General features: G+C 42.7%; 1 protein-coding gene and 2 long non-coding RNA genes across 7 annotated transcripts in view; 2 read left to right on the top strand and 1 right to left on the bottom strand.

Annotated features, from left to right (window-relative positions):
• LOC123483850 (basement membrane-specific heparan sulfate proteoglycan core protein-like) overlaps positions 1 to 24927 on the top strand; it is a 97734-nt gene that overhangs the window by 4579 nt on the left and 68228 nt on the right. The window contains exons 11-17 of one of the 5 annotated variants that reach the window (XM_045213809.1): positions 44 to 68; positions 162 to 259; positions 425 to 475; positions 585 to 668; positions 797 to 859; positions 990 to 1045; positions 1988 to 2027. The exons of 3 other annotated variants lie outside the window; for them this stretch is intronic. In XM_045213809.1, the coding sequence (XP_045069744.1) occupies positions 44 to 68; positions 162 to 259; positions 425 to 475; positions 585 to 668; positions 797 to 859; positions 990 to 1033 (365 nt within the window). In that variant the 3' untranslated portion in view covers positions 1034 to 1045; positions 1988 to 2027. Of the gene's footprint in view, positions 1 to 43; positions 69 to 161; positions 260 to 424; positions 476 to 584; positions 669 to 796; positions 860 to 986; positions 1046 to 1987; positions 2028 to 24927 lie in introns of those variants that run through there. One more of the 5 variants, XM_045213808.1, reaches the window with a different exon arrangement.
• LOC123483868 lies at positions 15777 to 19280 on the bottom strand. Its single transcript, XR_006658330.1, has 3 exons — positions 19199 to 19280; positions 16444 to 16748; positions 15777 to 16106 (listed from the first exon to the last, which is right to left on the bottom strand). It is a non-coding gene; the product is annotated as an uncharacterized LOC123483868 (long non-coding RNA).
• LOC123483865 lies at positions 16768 to 20414 on the top strand. Its single transcript, XR_006658326.1, has 3 exons — positions 16768 to 16786; positions 19978 to 20103; positions 20333 to 20414. It is a non-coding gene; the product is annotated as an uncharacterized LOC123483865 (long non-coding RNA).

Genomic DNA, 24927 nt, shown 5'->3' with positions numbered 1-24927 from the left:
TGAAGAAAGTTCAGTACATAACACAATGTGTTTGTCATTACAGGTTCCTGTTTCAACAGAATATTCTGGTGAGTACACCTGTCTCTCAACTATATAAATTTGATATGTACAGTATAACATCTTCTCTGTGCTTCCTATGCTGAGTATCTCTCTCCCTGTAGGCCCCCTCAGCCCCAGAGCACCAACCAGGACCCCCAACAGGACCAAGGATCTACCCAGGGCCAGGCTCCTGATACTGGGTATACACATCAGCAGCATGGTCAGTCTCTCAGCCCAGACCTCTACCACTCTCCTCTCTCTGTAACCTCATACACTGGCTCATCAACATCCATTTGTATACAACATGTTATCATACTATATGTTCATAGGCAAGCTGAGGAATAACCAAACTAACTAAGATTTCTCTCTCTTTTTCGACCAACAGGTGATGCTAACATCTACGATACGATCAATCCCTCAGACAACAATGATAATGGTAGTGTAATGTAATGTTTTCAGTATGAATGTGTAGTAGCCTGCTTGTCTTCATTTAATATGACATGTAGAGTTTGACTAAGTGGAGGTGTTTGTGTATTATGTCTCAGATGCTGCTGGTGCTTCTGCTGCTGGACCAAGTCATGTGACTTACGCCCAGATTCAACTGAACAAGTTGGACAAGAAAAAGAAAGGTGACTCTCAACTGTCACATATAATGTGAAAACAAATGTAGCAGTGGATATAAGATGAGTTACAATGTGTACATATATATATATATACATATATTTACAAATTCTCTGCTCCTCTTCCTCCTCCTCAGTAAAGAGAGATTATCCCCAAAAAAATCCGGTCTACTCTGAGGTGAAGACAGGGGAAGCCACAGGTAAGACTCATTCTACAGGTTGGCAGTCATTAAAACCTTAATTCGTAATTTCTGAGTTTGTGATGAAGAGGTTGAACATGCAATAAGCTAATTCCTGCATTTGTTGACTGGAAATGTCCATTGTCAGCAGCAGCTGGTCCTGCTGATGTGACCTATGCTGAGGTTGAAGTATGACCTATGAAACTGGTGAGAAAATGTTTATGATCACATGTTACCTTTTAATCATCAGTGTGATGAACTATGGATTATAGTGTTGATGTTAACATACGTTTGGATTTGCACTCCCATAGCAAATGATCTCGTAAATATTGTCAAAACATTCAGGCCGGCCTATTCTCTCTACACCAGAATACTCCTGCAGAAAAAGGACATGTGAATTATTGTGTGAATTGTTATGCATTTTTGTAGGGCTTCATATATTTGTAATTAGGGAAAATCCAGTCTGAAATTCTAAAGTGGAAATTAAAAACTTTAGAAGCCTCTTTTGAACCTTGAATACACTACACGTTTGCATTTCCTGTTGTGCAGGAAATTTCCTGCAACAGCAGGGTGATCAAATTAAGATGCTTCACCTGTATTTTACTAATGCTCTGTTATCAAAGTATACTGTACCTGTTTAAAGTATACCTCTAAGAAAAGCTGTGTGGTGACCTGTTGCAGGTCCTTGAGGGAGATGGAGGGATAAATACCTTTGTGTGGTGATATGTTACAGGTCCTTGAGGGAGATGGAGGGATACATCACTTTGTGTGGTGATATGTTACAGGTCCTTGAGGGAGGTGGAGGGATACATCACTTTGTGTGGTGATATGTTACAGGTCCTTGAGGGAGATGGATGGATATATAACTTTGTGTGGTGATATGTTACAGGTCCTTGAGGGAGCTGGAGGGATAAATCACTTTGTGTGGTGATATGTTACAGGTCCTTGAGGGAGGTGGAGGGATACATCACTTTGTGTGGTGATATGTTACAGGTCCTTGAGGGAGATGGATGGATATATAACTTTGTGTGGTGATCTGTTACAGGTCCTTGAAGGAAATGGAGGGATACATCACTTTGTGTTGTGATCTGTTACAGGTCCTTGAGGGAGCTGGAGGGATAAATCACTTTGTGTGGTGATCTGTTACAGGTCCTTGAGGGAGCTGGAGGGACACACCATCAGAGGAGGAGCAGGAGAAACCTGGGAACATGGATTATGCACACAAACACACACAAACACACACACACACAATAACACATTGTAAACTCAGCAAAAAAAGAAACGTCATCTCACTGTCAACTGTGTTTATTTTCACCAAACTTAACATGTGTAAATATTTGTATGAACATAACAAGATTCAACAACTGAGACATAAACAGAAATTGAATAATGTGTCCCTGAACAAAAGGGGGGTCAAATTCAAAAGTAACAGTCAGTATCTGGTGTGGCCACCAGCTGCAGTAAGCACTGCAGTGCATCTCCTCCTCATGGACTGCACCAGAGTTGCCAGTTCTTGCTGTGAGACGTTATCCCACTCTTCCACCAAGGCACCTGCAAGTTCCCGGACATTTCTGGGGGGAATGGCCCTAGCCCTCACCCTCCGATCCAACAGGTCCCAGACGTGCTCAATAGGATTGAGATCCGGGCTCTTCGCTGGCCAAGGCAGAACACTGACATTCCTATCTTGCAGGAAATCACGCACAGAACGAGCAGTATGGCTGGTGGGATTGTCATGCTGGAGGGTCATGTCAGGATGAGCCTGCAGGAAGTGTACCATTTGATTTGATTTGATAAGGAAGGAGGATGACTTCCCTGTAACGCACAGCGTTGATATTGCCTGCAATGACAACAAGCTCAGTCCGATGATGCTGTGACACACCGCCCCAGACAATGACGGACTCTCCACCTCCAAATCGATCCCGCTCCAGAGTACAGGCCTCAGTGTAACGCTCATTCCTTCGACGATAAACGCGAATCCGACCATCAACCCTGATGAGACAAAAACGCGACTCGTCATTGAAGAGCACTTTTTGCCAGTCCTGTCTGGTCCAGCAACGGTGGGTTTGTGCCCATAGGCGACGTTGTTGCCGGTGATGTCTGGTGAGGACCTGCCTTACAACAGGCCTACAAGGCCTCAGAACAGCCTCTCTCAGCCTATTGTGGACAGTCTGAGCACTGATGGAGGGATTGTGCGTTCCTGGTGTAACTCGGGCAGTTGTTGTTGCCATCCTGTACCTGTCCCGCAGGTGTGATGTTCGGATGTACCGATCCTGTGCAGGTGTTGTTACACGTGTCTCCCTGTAGCGCTGTCTTAGGCGTCTCACAGTCGGACATTGCAATTTATTGCCCTGGCCACATCTGCTGTCCTCATGCCTCCTTGCAGCATGCCTAAGGCCCCTGGGCATCTTTCTTTTGGTGTTTTTCAGAGTCAGTAGAAAGGCCTCTTTAGTGTCCTAAGTTTTCATAACTGTGACCTTAATTGCCTACCGTCTGTAAGCTGTTAGTGTCTTAACGACCGTGGTGCATGTTCATTAATTGTTTATGGTTCATTGAACAAGCATGTGTTTAAACCCTTTACAATGAAGATCTGTGAAGTTATTTGGATTTTTACGAATTATCTTTGAAAGACACTGTCCTCAAAAAGGGACGTTTAATTTTTTGCTGAGTTTACATGAAGGATTTGTATTTAAAAAAACAACATTGTTTTTAATTAATCATGGTTTAATTGTGTATTACTGTAACAGTTTTTTAAACAGTTATATGGTGTAATGATGATTGATCTTATCTGCAGCTACAGCAATAGAATATGCTTTGTATTGAATTGTATTGTTTGTTGGTTAGTTATTTTGTTTTTACATTTTAGTCATTTAGCAGACGCTCTAATCCAGAGTGATTTATAGGAGCAATTAGGGTTAAGTTCCTTGCTCAAAGGCGCAGAGCGATTTTTCCCTTAGTCGGTCCGGGTATTCGAACCAGCAACCTTTTGCTTGCTCCTAACCACTAGGCTACCTGTTGCCCTAGTTCAGTAGACTTATGTTGCATAAATGGCAGTTAAAAGCTGAGTTGCTTATAGAAGAACAAACTAAAAACATAAACAAATGTATTAATTGTGAGAGTAATGGAACTGGAAGAGATGACGGATGATCAGGGAAGCAGATCTGATGGCATTGAGATCTGAGGAAGCATTGATGGTCTGATGATCCTATGAGTGGAGGAGGGAGCCGGTCAGAGTAGAGAGACAGTCAGCAGCTGCCCCCCCCATGTCCTCCGTGCTCTGGGTTGGTGATAGTTAGCTTAGCTGGCTAGCCACTCCTCTCCACTAACTCCATGTAGCACCCACTTGGGTGATGCTATTATGCTGCCTCAAAGGCACTAGAAGCATAACATTATCAGTCAGAGTATCTTATCCACTAGTCCCAGCCATCTCCTCATGCAGTCCTCTCACTTCTTCTGCTTCTCTCCAAGCCGGTGTTGTGGCATTCTAACCCATTCACATCCAAACAGTCTCCAAGCTAGCTTGGTAGGTAGCTAGTGAGCCAAACTGGCAAATTCAAACTTAAAACTCATTCAGGATGACCAATTAATTACAGATTCTGAATTACCAATTAAAAAACAAAAAGCTGATAGAAAAATGGCAAAAGAAAATGACTTAAAGTCCCAGCCCTGTCAAAAACGTGATTTTCCTGTGTTTTATATACACTGAGTATACCAAACATAAAGAACACCTACCTAATATTCAGTTTTCCCCTTTCCACTCAGACCACGCCCAGACATTCCTAGCTAAATTCTTGATTGTCAAATTGCGCTTTGCTTAGATTTTTTTTTTTTTTTATCATTTTAATTGAAAACAATCACATGAAGATACTTAATTGTTACCCAGAAATTATTTGATATTGAGATAAAAATGTCTGCATTGGACCATTAAAAACAAGGATTAAATGTACAAAAAAATGTATGGGATCGATGATCCATGGCTTCCATAGCGGCACCATCATGGCAATTTTGTATTTATTGTTTATGTTATCAATGTCTGAAATGTATTATCATTGATTCATTATTTCTGTCATTCGATGATAGATTAACATATTTCTTTATGAAATTTACAGAATATTATCAGTATTATACATGTTTTTTTTCTATTCAACTGTACTTTTTGAATATCTATGCATTGTGCTTTTTAATAAACTTTAGTTTTTCATCCAAGAGATGACATTAGTGCTTTCTTACAGTAAATGGATGTTGTCATCATTGTCAACTCTTTCATACAACCTGCTTTGGCCAGCCCTCCTTCAGCCTAATAAAGTTATTGGGTTTGTCAATGTAAGAGTTAAATCTGTGATCGGTACATACATTTTGGGACTTTTAAATTAAAGACTCCGGAACTGTGGAAACTACAAAGTACCCTACATGACAAAAAGTATGTGGAAACCTGCTAGTTGAACATCTAATTCCAAAATCATGGGCATTATTATGGAGTTGGTCCCCCCTTTGCTGCTATAACAGCCTCCACTCTTCTGGCAATGCTTTCCACTAGATGTTGGAGCATTGATGCAGAAACTTGTTTCCATGTAGCCACAAGAGCATTAGTGAGGTCGGACACTGATGTTTGTCGATTAGGTCTGACTCGCAGTCGGCGTTCCAATTAATCCCAAAGGTGTTCAATGGGGTTGAGGTCAGGGCTCTGTGCAGGCCAGCGGCGCAGCGGTCTGAGGCACTGCATCTCAGTGCTAGAGGCGTCACTACAGACCCTGGTTCAATTCCAGGCTGTATCACAATCCAGCCGTGATTGGGAGTCCCATAGGGCGGCGCACAATTGGCTCAGTGTTGGCCGGGGTAGGCTGTCATTGTAAATAAGAATTTGTTCTTATCTGACTTGCCTGGTTAAATATCTATTTTTATGTTCTTCCACACCAATTTCGACAAACCATTTCTGTATGGACCTCGCTTTGTGCCATAGGGCATTGTCATGCTGAAACAGGAAAGGGCATTCTCCAAACTTTTGCCACAAAGTTGGAAGCACAGAATCATCAAGAATGTCATTGTACGCTGTAGCGTTAAGATTTCCCTGACTTGTTGGAAAGGTGGCATCGTTGACAGTGACATGTTGAAAGTCACTCAGCTCTTCAGTAAGGCCATTCTACTTTAAATGTTTGTCTGTGGAGATTGCATGGCTGTGCGCTCGATTTTATACACCTGTCAGCAACGGGTGTGGCTGAAATAGCTGAATCCACAAATTTTAAGGGGTGTCCACATACTTTTGTGTATATGTACAGTAGTGTATTGTGTAGTATGAGCAGAATTACTGTCTTACCTTAATTACCCAGGAAGTCCCTAGTTTGACAGCGACTGTTTTTCTGGAAGCTGTGTTGCGCCATTTTCCCTACATTTCCCCCAAGTGGGCCAGCCCCCTAGCAATTTGAGTTCAACCAATGAGCTTCAGCCCCTCGTCATATGAGTGACAGCTAGCAAGAGGCACATCATGCACCCACAGCAGAGTGAGAGAGAGAGCAATCTGCACATATGTGAAGTAGTATGCAATTTTCAAGGACCACTTTTGGCTTGTGAGCGATACTTTCACAACTACTGGCTAAAAAGTGTACAAAAGTACCGGTTCATCTCTTTAATGATATATACCCATTGAATCTTGAATAACATAACTTATAAATGCCTCATGAGCTTAGTTCAACTGCTGTATCCCATCAGCTGAAGACCCATTGAGATTTTCATAATGACTTTTTAGGGTGTGCTAGAAAAGGGCAGTTTTCTAATGTCCTCTCTGCAGCAGTTCTGAGGAGCTGGTCAGTACTGGTACTGTGTATCACTTCCTCTTTAACAAACCAGGAAAAGTGCTGGGGTGGCAACATTTCAGAGTTTTAACATCATTACTGATAACAAAACTCTATAATTGAATGTCTGGCATTTGATTGGAAAACCCCTGGTAATAAAACAGAATATAATATTATAGACTATTATAGAATAGAATATAATATAATAGAAGAGAAGAGAAGAGAAGAGAAGAGAAGAGAAGAGAAGAGAAGAGAAGAGAAGAGAAGAGAAGAGAAGAGAAGAGAAGAGAAGAGAAGAGAAGAGAAGAGAAGAGAAGAGAAATGTCAAAAGAGATCTCTCCAAACTAGTACTTTAGGTTGATCAGTTATGGTTTAGTTGCAACATCAGGAAATACTAACAGAAATACATATCAAGAACTTGAGACACGTGACGTCCTTTCTCTGATAAAAATAGTGATGGGCAACATTTTATAACCGCCCCCTCATCTAAGAAAGCAAGGACCTCTCACTATACTTTAACATTAACCTGCTGTAGTTCTACAACCAACACACACAAATGTCTTGTGTGTTTTTAAAACTGAAATGTGATTGCAAAGAGGTCGTTCAAGTAAGCATAGATTTCCATACTTTTTCATAATGGTCCCCCGAGGGAATCAAACCCACAACCCTATTCCATTACTGTGCTACATTCCACGTGTAAACTACCTGACCAGGTCTTGCTCACATTCTCACCATCCTACAGACAAGGTCTTAATGACTAATGGCATCACTGTTCCAGTTAGGGGGTTTCTGTGTCTGTGTTTATATCTATGTGGTCAGACAGACAGACAGACAGACAGACATACAGACTGTGTCTGTGTCACGGAGACCACCAGACAGGAAGTGACACAATATGTTACATGAAACGTAGAAGGGGGCCTTTGTCAGTAAGCTAGGACCCACTTCCTCATAAAAAACACACTGAACAATGAGCATGCAGGATAACTCATGCAAACCCTTCTGCAGGCATACGATGCCTACATGAAAATACACACACACACCGTTCTGATACCATCAGCCTGATCACCGCAGTAACAGACCCCAAAAATGCACTCCTAATTGTCTAACTCTCAAGCTGAGTGAAGGGGTATTTTCAGAGAACGACTATAGATTGTGACTTCCTTTTCAACTAACATACAGGCAGTCTTTTTTAGAACAGCAGCTCTCATCAAAATAAGTCTCTTCTCTCCCTTCTCTACTCTCTCTCTCTTCTCTGTGTGTTTTGGTGAGTCTAGCTAGCTACCAGTCAGTCACAGAGAGATAGGGAGGACGTACAGCCAGAGGAAACAGACACACAGCACCTAACAGAGATGTCTGGTGGTCCCCTCTTGCTTCTCCAAACAGGGAATACTCCTACTCTCTATCCTCCACTATGGTTAGTATTGTATGGATTCTTTACTTTCTCCTGTTCATGTTTTGTATCTGTTACCCACGGGGGACCAGTATGAAAAAAAATATATATATATATGTATTCACTAACTGTAAGTCGCTCTGGATAAGAGCGTCTGCTAAATGACTTAAATGTAAATGTAAATGTGTTACATGTACTTGCTTGCATAATAAAGTTAGGAAAACTGTTAAACGGTTAACTTCCTTGTTGGTTTGTACATGGTGTGTGTTGATTGGGAAGTGCCTTGTCAGTGATTGGTTGGATATATCAAAACATTTACTTTGTTACTGTGTGATAACACCTCTGACTATATTCAGACAAACATATATGGTGTTTTGATAATGCATTTTTTTATGAAACACATTCCGTCTGTGATGGTGTGGTTGGATCAATAGCTTTTGCAGTGCCTCTGGAAAGCAGGAGATCTTACGATCATGTTCTAGATGCATGTCATTCATTAAATTTAAGGTGATACTGGATTGTATCCAATGTTTTAAGGCGTCCCTTACAAAAATAACTCGCTATCACTTTATTTGGATAGTCCCAAGTAGGTAGTTTGTAGATGGTTTGTAGATGTTCAATAACTGTCAACAACATTTCCACTAACTATCTACTAACCCTAACCCTAGCCCTAACTCTGACTTTAACCCTTATCCTAACCTTAACCTTTACCCTAACCATTATTCTAAACCTAACCTTAACTTAAACTTAGCAAGCAGTTGTTTTTCAACAGATAGTTTGTTGATAGTGTGACCATCTGATCATCTACAGTGCATTCGGAAAGTATTCAGACCACCTCCCTTTTTCCACATTCTCTTACGTTACACCACTATTCTAAAATGGAATAAATAAATACAAATTCTCATCAATCTACATACAATACCCCATTATAATAATGGGAAAACAGGTTTTTAGAAATTTTTGCAAATGTATTAAAAATGAAAAAACAGATACCTTACAGGACCTCAGACTGGGGCGACGGTTCACCTTCCAACAGGACAACAACCCTAAGTATTCAGAACCTATGCTATGAGAATCGAAATTATATTCAGGTGCATCCTTTTTCCATTGATAATCCATGAGATGTGTTTACAACTTGATTGGAGTCCACCTTCGGTAAATTCAATTGATTTGACATGATTTGGAAAGGCACACACCTGTCTCTATATAAGGTCCCACAGTTGACAGTGCATGTCAGAGCAAAAACCAAGCCATGAGGTCGAAGGAATTGTCCGTAGAGCTCCGAGACAGGATTGTGTCGAGGCACAGATCTGTGGAATGTTACCAAAAAATGTCTGCAGCAATGAAGGTCCCCAAGAACACAGCGGCCTCGATCATTCTTAAATGGAAGAAGTTTGGAACCATCAAGACTCTTCCTAGAGCTGGCCGCCCGGCCAAACTGAGTAATCAGGGGAGAAGGGCCTTGGTCAGTGAGGTGACTGAGAACTCGATGGTCACTCTGACAGAGCTCCAGAGTTATTATGTGGAGATGGGCGAAACTTCCAGAAGGACAACCATCTCTGCAGCACTCTACCAATAAGGCCTTTATGGAAGCCACTCCTCAGTAAAAGGCACAAGACAGCCCGCTTGGAGTTTGCCAAAAGGAACCTAAAGGACTCTCAGACCATGAGAAACAAGATTCTCTGGTCTGATGAAACCAAGATTGGACTTTTTGGCCTGAATGCCAAGCGTCACATCTGGAAGAAACCTGGCACCATCCCTATACTGAAGCATGGTGGTGTCAGCATCATGCTATGTTTAATTTTTTCAGCGGCAAGGACTGGGAGACTAGTCAGGATCGAAGGAAAGATGAACGCCGCAAGGTACAAAGAGGACATTGATGAAAACCTGCTCCAGAGCGCTCAGGACCTCAGACTGGTGCGACGGTTCACCTTCCAACAGGACAACAACCCTAAGCACACAGCCAAGACAACGCAGGAGTGGCTTTGGGACAAGTCTCTGAATGTCCTTGAGTGGCCCAGCCAGAGCCCAGACTTGAACCCGATCGAACATCTCTGGAGAGACCTGAATATAGCTGTGCAGCGACGCTCTCCATCCAACCTGAGGATCTGCAGAGAAGAATGGAGAAACTCCCCAAATACAGGTGTGCCAAGCTTGTAGCATCATACCTAAGAAGATTTGAGGCTGTAATCTCTGCCAAATGTGCTTCAACAAAGTACTGAGTAAAGGGTCTGAATACTTATGTAAATGTGATATTTCAGTTTTAAAATTTTAATTAATTTGTACACATTTCTAAAAACCTGTTTTTGCTTTGTCATTATGGGGTATTGTGTGTAGATTGATGAGGAAAAAATAACAATTGAACCAATTTTAGAATAAGGCTGTAACGTAACAAAATGTGAAAAAAGTAATGCGGTCTGAATACATTCCGAATGCACTATATATGGTACTATCCAAATAAAGTGTGACCAAATAACTTGTCTGCAGGACAAGAACAACTGCTATTATGTCCTACACATTAAAGTTTGCGTCATTGTAACTGCATTATTTTTTTCATAATTAATGAAAGAAGACATTTTTTAAAGGTTAATAATACATAATTGATTGTTGCCCATAGAGTGTATGATGCATTTCTGGTGCATAATTACACAGTAAAAACATTATGTAATAATAATAATAATAATAATAATAATAATAATAATAATAATAATAATAATAATAATAATAATAATTATAGTAATATTAGTAATAATAAAAAATAATAGTAACAATAAAAATAATAGTAATAATAGTATAAAATATATATATATATACAGTGGGGGAAAAAAGTATTTAGTCAGCCACCAATTGAGCAAGTTCTCCCACTTAAAAAGATGAGAGAGGCCTGTAATTTTCATCATAGGTATACGTCAACTATGACAGACAAATTGAGAAAAAAAAATCCAGAAAATCACATTGTAGGATTTTTTATGAATTTATTTGCAAATTATGGTGGAAAATAAGTATTTGGTTACCTACAAACAAGCAAGATTTCTGGCTCTCACAGACCTGTAACTTCTTCTTTAAGAGGCTCCTCTGTCCTCCACTCGTTACCTGTATTAATGGCACCTGTTTGAACTTGTTATCAGTATAAAAGACACCTGTCCACTACCTCAAACAGTCACACTCCAAACTCCACTATGGCTAAGACCAAAGAGCTGTCAAAGGACACCAGAAACAAAATTGTAGACCTGCACCAGGCTGGGAAGACTGAATCTGCAATAGGTAAGCAGCTTGGTTTGAAGAAATCAACTGTGGGAGCAATTATTAGAAAATGGAGGACATACAAGACCACTGATAATCTCCCTCGATCTGGGGCTCCACGCAAGATCTCACCCTGTGGGGACAAAATGATCCCAAGAATGGTGAGCAAAAATCCCAGAACCACACGGGGGGACCTAGTGAATGACCTGCAGAGAGCTGGGACCAAAGTAACAAAGCCTACCATCAGTAACACACTACACCGCCAGGGACTCAAATCCTGCAGTGCGAGACGTGTCCCCCTGCTTAAACCAGTACATGTCCAGGCCCGTCTGAAGTTTGCTAAAGTGCATTTGGATTATCCAGAAGAGGATTGGGAGAATGTCAAATGGTCAGATGGAACCAAAATATAACTTTTTGGTAAAAACTCAACTCGTCGTGTTTGGAGGACAAAGAATGCTGAGTTGCATCCAAAGAACACCATACCTACTGTGAAGCATGGGGGTGGAAACATCATGCTTTGGGGCTGTTTTTCTGCAAAGGGACCAGGACGACTGATCCGTAAAGGAAAGAATGAATGGGGCCATGTATCGTGAGATTTTGAGTGAAAACCTCCTTCCATCAGCAAGGGCATTGAAGATGAAACGTGGCTGGGTCTTTCAGCATGACAATGATCCCAAACACACCGCCCGGGCAACGAAGGAGTGGCTTCGTAAGAAGCATTTCAAGGTCCTGGAGTGGCCTAGCCAGTCTCCAGATCTCAACCCCATAGAAAATCTTTGGAGGGAGTTGAAAGTCCGTGTTGCCCAGCGACAGCCCCAAAACGTCACTGCTCTAGAGGAGATCTGCATGGAGGAATGGGCCAAAATAACAGCAACAGTGTGTGAAAACCTTGTGAAGACTTACAGAAAACGTTTGACCTGTGTCATTGCCAACAAAGGGTATATAACAAAGTATTGAGAAACTTTTGTTATTGACCAAATACTCATTTTTCACCATAATTTGCAAATAAATTCATTTAAAATCCTACAATGTGATATTCTGGATTTTTTTTCTCATTTTGTCTGTCATAGTTGACGTGTACCTATGATGAAAATTACAGGCCTCTCTCATCTTTTAAAGTGGGAGAACTTGCACAATTGGTGGCTGACTAAATACTTTTTTTCCCCACTGTATATTTAATAGTAATAATAATAACAATTATAATAATAATAATAATAATAATAATACTAATAACAACAATAATAATAATAATGATAATAATAATGATACTAGTAATAGTAGTAATAATAGTAATAATAATAATAATACATGGTTTTTATTTAGAGCTTTTCATGGATCAAAATTGTTTGCATTTCCACATAGTTGATTTGTACTTAGACGTGAGCCAAGGAGCATTTATTGATAAAGATCCACCCCTACTTCTCTTGTCCTGTAATCTCATCCTGTTCTGCTGAATTTGGGGGAGGAGTGGACTTTAATAAACTAAAGTATAGGACCCACACACTCAAATATGTAAAGATATGTTAAATGTGGATATTTAAAATGTCATACAGTATAAATGAAACCTGGAAAAGTGATATTTAAATTAAATCCATTATTATCTATTCATTGATGGGGTAACACTTTACATTGCAGTGTATTATTGTGTCATTATTTGTGTAGGCACACTGTAGGTACACTGTGTACAGTGTAACAATGAGTAACTACAATACTTTCTACACTGTACTTACATGAATAATAAATACACAGTAATAACAGCCCTGTAGTGTAAGTGTAACCATTGATTGATGTCAGAATGTCATGTTGTGTATTTGTGTGTTTCAGGTGTGGGTATTTCTATGTTGTTCAACAAAGGAGTGGGGGACTCAGTGGAGCTGCCCTCAGGCTTAGAAAGGAAAGATTTAAAGTCAATGGAGTGGAAGTATAACAAAATGGTCATTGCAGAATTTGAAGATAACTTTACCTTACCAAGATCACAGTTTGAGGGGAGACTAGAAATGAACGACAATAACTTTAGTTTAACAATCAGAGAACTGACACTGCAAGACTCAGGTGAATTTCTAGTTTCTGCCGCATCAAACGAAGGACACCAGATTCCAACCATGACCATCCATCTTCAGATCCATGGTAGGCTGCTTTGTGTTATTCCAAATATTTATCCTGTATTGGTATGGTCCATTTAGAATGATTCTCTCTCTCTCTCTCTCTCTCTCTCTCTCTCTCTCTCTCTCTCTCTCTCTCTCTCTCTCTCTCTCTCTCTCTCTCTCTCTCTCTCTCTCTGTTTCTCTCTCTCTATTGCTCTTTCTCTCTCTCTCTCTCTCTGTTTCTCTCTCTCTCTCTGTCTCCTCTCTCTCTCTCTCTCTCTCTCTCTCTCTATCTCTGTGTTTCTCTCTCTGTTTCTCTCTCTCTGTCTCTCTCTCTCTCTCTCTCTCTCTCTCTCTCTCTCTCTCTCTCTCTCTCTCTCTCTCTCTCTCTCTCTCTCTGTTTCTCTCTCTCTATTGCTCTCTCTCTCTCTCTCTCTGTTTCTCTCTCTCTCTCTGTCTCCCTCTCTCTCTCTCTTTCTCCCTCTCTCTCTCTATCTCTGTGTTTCTCTCTCTGTTTCTCTCTCTGTCTCTCTCTCTGTCTCTCTCTCTCTCTTGCTCTCGCTCTCTCTCTCTCTCAGAGCCTATATCCAAGGTGGCGATCCAGAAGAAGATGAAGCTATTGGCCAACCAGTCCTGTTCAGTGTGGCTGCTGTGCAACGTGTTAATTGAAAATATGGCCATTGTTGATTAGATGCTTTTTAAAATTAATTAGGCTAGTTTATCTTGAACCATATGGTCTATCCACTAGAAACTCACAGACAATATGGACACAGCAGAGGTGTAAAGTACTTAAGTAAAAATATTTTAAAGTACTACTTAAGTAGTCATTTTGGGTATCTGTACTTTACTTTACTATTTATATTCATGACAACTTTTACTTTTACTCCGCTACATTCCTAAAGAAAATAATGTACTTTTTACTCCATACACATCCCTGACACCCAAAAGTATTCATTACATGTTGAATGCTTAGCAGGACAGGAAAATGGTCCAATTCACACACTTATCAACAGAACATCCCTGGTCATCCCTACTGCCTCTGATCGAAAATCTGATTTATTCAATTCTCCACGTGGTCTAAAGGGCACATCATGTAATATAACAGGCTTTCAAAATTAAAATGTACAATTTATACATAAAATATCAAAGGGATGTTCCTCTGGATTATATGTATAAAGTGGTTACTATGGAGACTGGGATGTCCAAGCACTGTTTTCATGGAACGACCCATGTATGTGTATTGTATTCCACTATACTGTGTACTGTAATTGCTGATAGGCAGTGTTTTTGTGCAATGTTCATCCATTTTGTTTATAGGTTTAAGTACCTTGTTCTGTATATATTCCAGACAAGATCAAACAGTCAGGCAATGTCCATCTATGAGACAGTAGGTGATCTGGCTGTCCCAAGACTGAACACGGTGAGAGCGAGACATGAATGGTCATACCTGATATCTTTGAACATAAATAAAATAAAACAGTCTCTGCGTGAATAGGAGACTATGTAGTCTACTTGGAAATTGTCTACATTTCATAATGCTGAAACAGTTTCTTCTTGGTTGCCTGTCACATTTAGCCGCAGACTCTGTATGACAAGATCACATTTGGACGCCAGCCAGAAGCCCCTTCTTCTTCCAATCAGGAAGTACTGTGAGCTGAACAGGATGTGGTCATAAGCTGGGCATTTATAGATATAGACCCTTCTGCATCCTCTGCATCCTTCATGTGGACCTTCTGTACATAGATGTTACTGTTTCATTTAATCACGACCTGCACATTTCTGTTTTTTTGTTTTGCTTACTTTTTCAGAACTACAGTCTTTATCTGTTCATGATCATTATGCAGTACAACTTGTTATTTTCAAGATATTCAGAGTTACATGACTATGTCTTAGGTTCTATTGCATTCTATTGTTGAATTGACTGTTTATATTTGCGTAATAACGACGAATAGCAATACAAAACTATATTCTTGAAGATTACCGGTGATTCTGTGGGACTCTACAAGAGTTGAAAACAATTGATTTGTATTTGTATTGTAGTTTAGATGTGTCTATTGTACAGCAATACGTTTTATATTCCACAGACATGCTTTGTAGAAATCACATAAGCCACATTCCCATCAATTCAACATATGCTCACAAACTATCTTTTGTTGTTGTGTGAAATCAGACAATGACTAGACCTTAAAACAATAATACTGTCTTTACATATTGAGAAAAAGGAGATAACATCCTAATCAATATCATGATTTGTAGAAATCATAACGCATAGATCATATACTGATTCACAGTCACAAAAGTGTAGTATTTGAGAAAGGCTACCTTCAAGTGATAGAAAAACATGAATTACAACATAAATTACATTTTGCATTTCAGGTGTACTATCCTCTTCATTACATAATAATAATAATAATAATAATAATAATAATAATAATAATAATAATAATAATATGTATTTTATATAGCGCTTTCATTTAAGAACCTCAAAGTCACTTTAAAAAACAATCTAAAAAACAAAAGGATCTGGCAGATTCTTGGGCGATTGGCTTCAACAGCATCAGATGATAAGGCATTGAGGCAGTATGGATAGACAGTAGGTTGAGTGGGGGAGCATAGATGGAACAACCAGGGAGAAATGTCAGTCAGGGCAGGTGCTCTTCATCAGGCACTTTGTCAACTACGATGTTCAGCTCCTCTCTATAGGTAGACTGGAGTTTCTTTCAACTTCCGAAAGTGTAGCACCCACCTGGTTGATGCTTCGACGCCTGTAAAAATGCCAAAAAATACCAACACACCTTGGTATAGACATGTGATGTACATACCCTGGTATTGTACATACACTGGTTGAATCAACATTGTTTCCACTTCATTTAAACCAAAACAATATATAGTATTTAAGGAGATTGAATCAACGTGGAAAAGTGATTGGATTTGCAAAAAATCATCAACGCCTAAATCCAATGACACGCTGATTTCTTGGGGGGGATTTCACGTTGAATTCACATTAGTTGACAACTTAACCAAATGTAAATCAAAACTAGATGTTGAACTGATTGATGTCTCTGCCCAGTGGGAAGTAGATTCTAAAGAAAAGCTACTTACTTGTTGAACCTGGTTGATAAGCATGTGAGGGACTCTATGGCAAACATAAAACAAGGCAGTCAGTGATATCTTCCGTTGTACCTATTTTGCACCTAGCACAGAAAATAAAGGTTGCAAAACATCTTCATTTCAGCTAGAACTTAAATTAAGGGAGCATATATTTATACACAAGACATCTGGAGGCACTGTGAAATTTGATAGAAATTACAATTAGTTGTAATTTAATTCCCACTCACCTCTGAAAATATATGTTAAAAGACATCTGAACAGATATCCTAAGAGCAACTCAGGCTTGGGCTGTTCATCTGAGGACATAGGACAGAAAAAAGAGTGTGGTAACAAGGTAAGAACACAAATAAGGCCTCACTGTCACACCCTGACTCAGGGGTCTCGTATATGTTGAGTCAGGGTGTGTATATTCTTTGTTGTGTATTTTCTATGTGGTGTATCTAGTATGTATAGATCTATGTTGGCCGGTGTGGTTCCCAATCAGAGGCAACTGTCGCTCGTTGTCTCTGATTGGGGATCATACTTAGGCAGCCGATTGGCACTGTTTAGTTGTGGGATCTTGTTCCGGTTAAGGTTTGTTGTGTATACCTTAGGACTTCACGTTTTGTTTCGTTTGTTGTTTTGTCATGTGTTTATTAAGTTGAATAAACATGTACGTATATCACGCTGCGCCTTGGTCTGTCCCGTCATTGAACGAACGTGACAGAAGATCCCACCAAACGAGGACCAAGCAGCATGCCCAGGCGGAGTGAATGGCCATGTCACAGGTGGGCAAATTGTGGTCATGGGAAGAGATCTTTGCGGGAAAAGGACCATGGGCTAAGGTAGATGCCCAGGCAGGAGAGGAGCAACGGCAACATGGAGGGCGCCGGTCAAGGAGGAAGCCCGAGAAGCAGCCCCAAGAAAATGTTTGAGGGGGGCACACGGGGTGGTTGGCGGAGCCTAGTGTGAGTGCAGAGCCAACTCCCCGTACTCACGCGAGGAAGCGTGTGACTGGGCAGGCTCCGTGTTATGCGGAGCTACGTACTGTGTCGCCAGTGTGCCGGCCCAGTCCTGTACGTCCTGTGCTTGCACCACGCACGTGCAAAGATGGGCATCCAGCCAGGACGGGGTGTGCCGGCTCAACGTATGCCTCCTCGGTCCCGCATATCCTGCGCCGGTTCTACGAACTGTATCGCCAGTGCGCGTGCACAGCCCAGTGCGTCCTGTGCTGATGCCTCACACATACTGTGCGGAAGTAGGCATCCAGCCAGGACGGGTTGTGCCAGCTTTCTGCTCCAGACCTCCAGTCCGCCTCCACAGTCCGGTAAGGCCTGTTCCTGCTCCTCTCACCAAGCCGGTGGTGCGCGTCGCCAGTCCGGCCAGGCCTGTTCCTGCTCCTCGCACCAAGCCAGTGGTGCGCGTCGCCAGTCCGGCCCGGCCTGTTCCTGCTCCTCGCACCAAGCCAGTGGTGCGCGTCGCCAGTCCGGCCCGGCCTGTTCCTGCTCCTCGCACCAAGCCAGTGGTGCGCGTCGCCAGTCCGCCCCGGCCTGTTCCTGCTCCTCGCACCAAGCCAGTGGTGCGCGTCGCCAGTCCGGCCCGGCTTGTTCCTGCTCCTCGCACCAAGCCAGTGGTGCGCGTCGCCAGTCCGGCCCGGCCTGTTCCTGCTCCTCGCACCAAGTCAGTGGTGCGCGTCGCCAGTCCGGCCCGGCCTGTTCCTGCTCCTCGCACCACGCCAGTGGTGCGCGTCGCCAGTCCGGCCCGGCCTGTTCCTGCTCCTCGCACCAAGCCAGTGGTGCGCGTCGCCAGTCCGGCCCGGCCTGTTCCTGCTCCTCGCACCAAGCCAGTGGTGCGTGTCGCCAGTCCGGCCCGACCTGTTCCTGCTCCTCGCACCAAGCGAGTGGTGCGCGTCGCCAGTCCGGAGCCTAACCAGTCCGCTCCACCGGTGCCCAATCCAGCTCCGGTCAGCGGCTCCAGTCCAGAACCAGACATCAGCCCCTCTCCAGGTTCGGGGTCTCCCAAACTAGGGTCCAAACAGGGCTTGGTACTTCGTGGGAGGAAGGAGAGGGGAAGCAGCGCGCCGAGGTCCAGACCAGACCAGGGGCGCAACAGGGAGGCGGAGAGTAAGTGGTCATCAAACCCGGAGCCGGATCCGCCTCCGAGGCAGAATGCCCACTCGGCCACTACCCTGGTATGTGAAGGTTGTGCGGTCGGAGTCCGCACCTTTGGGGGGGGGGGATACTGTCACGTCCTGACTCAGGGGACTCGTATATGTTGAGTCAGGGTGTGTATATTCTTTGTTGTGTATTTTCTATGTGATGTATCTAGTATGTATAGATCTATGTTGGCCGGTGTGGTTCCCAATCAGAGGCAGCTGTCGCTCGTTGTCTCTGATTGAGGATCATACTTAGGCAGCCGATTGGCACTGTTTAGTTGTGGGATCTTGTTCCGGTTAAGGTTTGTTGTGTCTACCATAGGACTTCACATTTCGTTTCGTTTGTTGTTTTGTTGTGTGTTTATTAAGTTGAATAAACATGTAAGTATATCACGCTGCGCCTTGGTCTGTCCCGTCATTGAACGAACGTGACACTCACTTTGTTCACAAATTCAACCGCAAGCTTGACCAGCATCTACAATAATTCCTCCCTGTCTTACTGCATAGCTGGCTGGCCTAAGAATTCCCGCCCATAGGTTCATCAATACACCAGTTTTTCCTAGTCAGGTCATGTGTTACAGAAATAAATCCTGGCCCTAGAAATGACTGTACCTTGGCATGTCTCCCTCACAACCCTAGAGGCGTTAGTGAGCCCGTTGCTGGCAGTACATATGAAGATGACATTTCTGTTGGGGCTGTAAGACGACCAGACAACAGATATGTTGGCGTTGGGACTCCCCCTCCAGAAGGAGCCATCAAACAAAGCCTCTGGTTCCCAAGAAAAGCTGGTGTCCTTCACTGTAGAGGAGCACTGAAGAGCCATCACACAGTGGCCGTCCTTCAAAACGCTGAAGACCTTACAAACACTAGGCTCAACGAGACGCTCTGGACATTTGAACAGAAACAAAGGAAGGTCTGGCAATGAAATCTGAATAAAGTAGAGATAAAAATTAGCAACAGTTTGAAATTATTTGAAAGAACAGTTTTGTCTGTAATAGGCTAGCAAAGGAGAGACGTGCAAAACATAAAATTCCCAAACCTTTACTTGTGGAGGGTGATTTATGTCCAATGAGTGCAATTTTTGGGGACCCTTGGCATTTTGGCTCACTTGCGCCCCTAGAGGCAAATCTTGCAAAAATCCTACAGAGTGCAACTTTAAAACACGGCACGGTTGTGATTGAGACCCTTACCTGTCACAGTGATGCGTACCTTATTGCTGCTTATCAGCTGCTCTCCCTGACCGTGTGTGAGGAGAACAGAGTAAACCATGTCATCCCTTCTCCTAACATCTCTGATCTCCAAGTCATCAGACTCAGATACATACAGGAATTGAACTACTTTATTTATTTTCTGCCTCAGAGTCTGATGGTGTTGTGCTGTTCTCTCTCCAGTCTCTCCAGTCGTAGCTCCTGGATCCTCTACATCAGTCCTAGTAGGAGTGGTTGTGGGTCTGGTTGTTGCTGGTGTTCTACTGGTCATTCTCCTGGTCCTGCTGTGGAGATATCAAAACAGCAAAGGTGAGACTTTTACTATTTCTCATTCAACGTTTCATTCATGTTTAGGAGAGAAATTTCTAAATAAAATAAAAAATATTTGAAGAAAGTTCAGTACATAACACAATGTGTTTGTCATTACAGGTTCCTATTTCAACAGAATATTCTGGTGAGTACACCTTTCTCTCAACTATATTGATACAGTATAACATATTCTCTGTGCTTCCTATGCTGAGTATCTCTCTCCCTGTAGGCCCCCTCAGCCCCAGAGCACCAACCAGGACCCCCAACAGGACCAAGGATCTACCCAGGGCCAGGCTCCTGATACTGGGTATATACATCAGCAGCATGGTCAGTCTCTCAGCCCAGACCTCTACCACTCTCCTCTCTCTGTAACCTCATACACTGGCTCATCAACATCCACTTTGCAAAACACATGTTACCGTACACTGTGTCCCTAGTGAAGCTAAGGGATAATCAACCTAACTAACCTGCCTCTCTCTTCTATGACCAACCGGTGGCACTAACATCTACGATACGATCAATCCCTCAGACAACAATGATAATGGTAGTGTAATGGTAGTGTAATGTAATGTTTTCAGTATGAATGTGTAGTAGCCTGCTTGTCTTCATTTAATATGACATGTAGAGTTTGACTAAGTGGAGGTGTTTGTGTATTATGTCTCAGATGCTGCTGGTGCTTCTGCTGCTGGACCAAGTCATGTGACTTACGCCCAGATTCAACTGAAGAAGTTGGACAACAAAAAGAAAGGTGACTCAACGGTGACATACAGTGGGGAGAACAAGTATTTGATACACTGCCGATTTTGCAGGTTTTCCTACTTACAATGCATGCAGAGGTCTGTAATTTTTATCATAGTTACACTTCAACTGTGGGAGATGGAATCTAAAACAAAAATCCAGAAAATCACATTGTATGATTTTTAAGTAATTAATTTGCATTTTATTGCATGACATAAGTATTTGATACATCAGAAAAGCAGAACTTAATATTTGGTACAGAAACCTTTGTTTGCAATTACAGAGATCATACGTTCCCTGTAGGTCTTGACCAGGTTTGCACACACTACAGCAGGGATTTTGGCCCACTCCTCCATACAGACCTTCTCCAGATCCTTCAGGTTTCAGGGCTGTCGCTGGGCAATACGGACTTTCAGCTCCCTCCAAAGATGTTCTATTGGGTTCAGGTCTGGAGACTGGCTAGGCCACTCCAGGACCTTGAGATGCATCTCACGGAGCCACTCCTTAGTTGCCCTGGTTGTTGCCTTCTCACCAAGCTGCTTGCCTGTTGTCCTGTAGCCCATCCCAGCCTTGTGCAGGTCTACAATTGTATCCCTGATGTCCTTACACAGCTCTCTGGTCTTGACCATTGTGGAGAGGTTGGAGTCTGTTTGATTGAGTGTGTGGACAGGTGTCTTATATACAGGTAACGAGTTCAAACAGGTGCAGTTAATACAGGTAATGAGTGGAGAACAGGAGGGCTTCTTAAAGAAAAACTAACAGGTCTGTGAGAGCCGGAATTCTTACTGGTTGGTAGGTGATCAAATACTTATGTCATGCAATAAAATGCAAATTAATTACTTAAAAATCATACAATGTGATTTTCTGGATTTTTGTTTTAGATTCCGTCTCTCACAAGTGTACCTATGATAAAAATTACAGACCTCTACATGCTTTGTAAGTAGGAAAACCTGCAAAATCGGCAGTGTATCAAATACTTGTTCTCCCCAATGTATATTGATAACACAATGTAGCAGTGTATATAAGATGAGTACAATGTGTACATGTAAATATATATATATATATGTATATATATATATATATATATATATATATATACTTTATATATGACACATACACACATACATAATAATATATATAAATATATTTACAAGTTCTCTGTACTTCTTCCTCCTCCTCAGTAAAGAGAGATGATCCAAAATAAAATCCTGTCTACTCTGATGTGAAGACAGGGAAAGCCACAGGTAAGAACCATTCAACAGTTTGGCAGTCATTAAAATCTTAATTCGTATTTTCTGAGTTTGTGATGAAGAAGAAGAGAGGTAAGACTAGACATCTCTCCCTCCATATTCCCATTATCAGACCTTCATAATTATTTGACCCCATATTGAATACATTTATATTATTATATATATTATTCTGTGTATAATTCTGTATATAAATATTACATTATGTATATTATTGTGTATATTATTTCTGTCTATAACTGTTATATTATTCTGTATATTTTTATGTATATTATTCTGTTTATAACTTATATTTTTCCGCATATTATTCTGCATATTATTATTATTATTATTATTATTGAATACATTTATATTATTATATATATTATTTTGTATATTATTCTGCATATAACTGTTATATTACTCTGTATAGTTTTCTGTATATAACTTTTATATTATTCTGTATGTAGGTGTATATTATTCTGTATATAACCCCGCCCTCTACAGAAACAGCAACCCCACCAGGGGCAGATTGAGAGATAAAGGGATAAATAACTTTGTGTGGTGATATGTTACAGGTCCTTGAGGGGGATGGAGGGATACATAACTTTGTGTGGTGATATATTACAGGTCCTTGAGGGAGATGGAGGGATAAATAACTTTGTGTGGTGATATGTTACAGGTCCTTGAGGGAGATGGAGGGATAAATAACTTTGTGTGGTGATATGTTACAGGTCCTTGAGGGAGATGGAGGGATACATAACTTTGTGTGGTGATATGTTACAGGTCCTTGAGGGAGATGGAGGGATAAATAACTTTGTGTGGTGATATGTTACAGGTCCTTGAGGGATAAATAACTTTGTGTGGTGATATGTTACAGGTCCTTGAGGGGGATGGAGGGACACATCATCAGAGGAGGAGCAGTAACAACCTGGGAACATGGTGTCACGCCCTGGCTCTGGGGACACTGTTATGTTGAGCCAGGGTGTGTAGTTTTATGTTTATATTTCTATGTTGGCCTGAGTGACTCCCAATCAGAGGCAACGAGTGTCAGCTGGTGCTGGTTGTCTCTGATTGGGAGCCATATTTAAACTGTGTCTTTCCCTTTGTGGTTGTGGGTTTTTGTTCGTATTTGGTTTTGTGTTAAACCGTAGACATCACGTTATCGTCTGTTGTTTTGATCGTGTGATCATTCATTAAATAATATGTTCACATTCAACGCTGCGCCTTGGTCCTCATCTTTGGTAGACGATCGTGACAGAAAAACCCACCTCGACTGGATCAAGCAGCGTGACGAGGAGAGAGGATGGACTTGGGAGGAGATGAGTGCGAGTCTGGCAAGAGGGATGGAGGCCTTGGCCACGGGTAGGAGTGAAGCCCATACATTTTTTAGGGGGGGGCTAACGCCGTGGACGACGGGGCAGCAGGAGGCCACCAGGTTACAGGAGTCACTGGTCACCAGGGGGAAGGAGGATGTAGAGGCACGGCGAGAGGTACTGGCGTGTGTTGCCAGTCCGGTCCGGCCTGTTTCTGATCCCCACGTAGGGCCAGTGGTGTGTGTTCCCAGTACGGTCCGGCCTGTTCCTGCCACTCGCACCAAGTCAGTGGTGCGCTTCGTCAGCCCGGCACGGCCCGTTCCTACTCCCCGCACCAAGTCAGTGGTGCGCTTCGTCAGCCCGGCGCGGCCCGTTCCTGCTCCCCGCACAAAGACAGTGGTGCGCTTCGTCAGCCCGGCGCGGCCCGTTCCTGCTCCCCGCACCAAGTCAGTGGTGCGCTTCGTCAGCCCGGTCCGGCCCGCTCCTGCTCCCCGCACCAAGTCAGTGGTGCGTTTCGTCAGCCCAGCTCGGCCCGTTCCTGCTCCCCGCACCAAGTCAGTGGTGCGCTTCGTCAGCCCGGCGTGGCCCGTTCCTGCTCCCCGCACCAAGTCAGTGGTGCGCTTCGTCAGCCCGGTCCGGCCCGCTCCTGCTCCCCGCACCAAGTCAGTGGTGCGTTTCGTCAGCCTGGCGCGGCCCGCTCCTGCTCCCCACACCAAGTCAGTGGTGTGCGTCGTCAGTCCGGCACGGCCCGTGCCTGTTCCACCGGTGGCTGGTCCGGCACCGGTTAGATGCTTCACGCCGGAGCTAGAGCAATCCACTCCACCAGTGTGCAGTCCAGCTCCGGCCAGCGGGGCCAGACCGGACCAGGGGTACTTTGGGGGGTTGGAGAGGGAGCGGGGATCAGGACCGGAGCCGGATCCGCCGCCTAGGCGGAGTGCCCACCCGGTCCCTCCCCTGTGGTATTTAGTTGGCGCGGTCGGAGTCCGCGCCTTTCGTGGGGGGTACTGTCACGCCCTGGCTCTGGGGACACTGTTATGTTGAGCCAGGGTGTGTAGTTCTATGTTTATATTTCTATGTTGGCCTGAGTGACTCCCAATCAGAGGCAACGAGTGTCAGCTGGTGCTGGTTGTCTCTGATTGGGAGCCATATTTAAACTGTGTCTTTCCCTTTGTGGTTGTGGGTTTTTGTTCGTATTTGGTTTTGTGTTAAACCGTAGACATCTGTTGTTTTGATCGTGTGATCATTCATTAAATAATATGTTCACATTCAACGCTGCGCCTTGGTCCTCATCTTTGGTAGACGATCGTGACACATGGATTATGCACAGACACCCACACGCACATGCAAGCGCGAGCAAGTAAAAAGAAAGTGAGTTCTGAGATATGTTGGGAATAGTGGTAAAAGAGAGTCTAAAATGAATTAAATACTTTAACTCTAATCTATGTTCAATGTCAGCAGCAATTTTCAGTGAGAAATAGTCTGAAGCCATTTGGCTATGGGTTTCACAGACCTATAATAAGTTATATCACCTTAAAAAGGGATTT

Source organism: Coregonus clupeaformis, unplaced genomic scaffold, assembly GCF_020615455.1.
Source record: "Coregonus clupeaformis isolate EN_2021a unplaced genomic scaffold, ASM2061545v1 scaf0156, whole genome shotgun sequence".
Classification (NCBI taxonomy): domain Eukaryota; kingdom Metazoa; phylum Chordata; class Actinopteri; order Salmoniformes; family Salmonidae; genus Coregonus; species Coregonus clupeaformis.
Note: the sequence above shows the minus strand (reverse complement) of the source record. Positions and strands in the feature narration are given on the sequence as shown.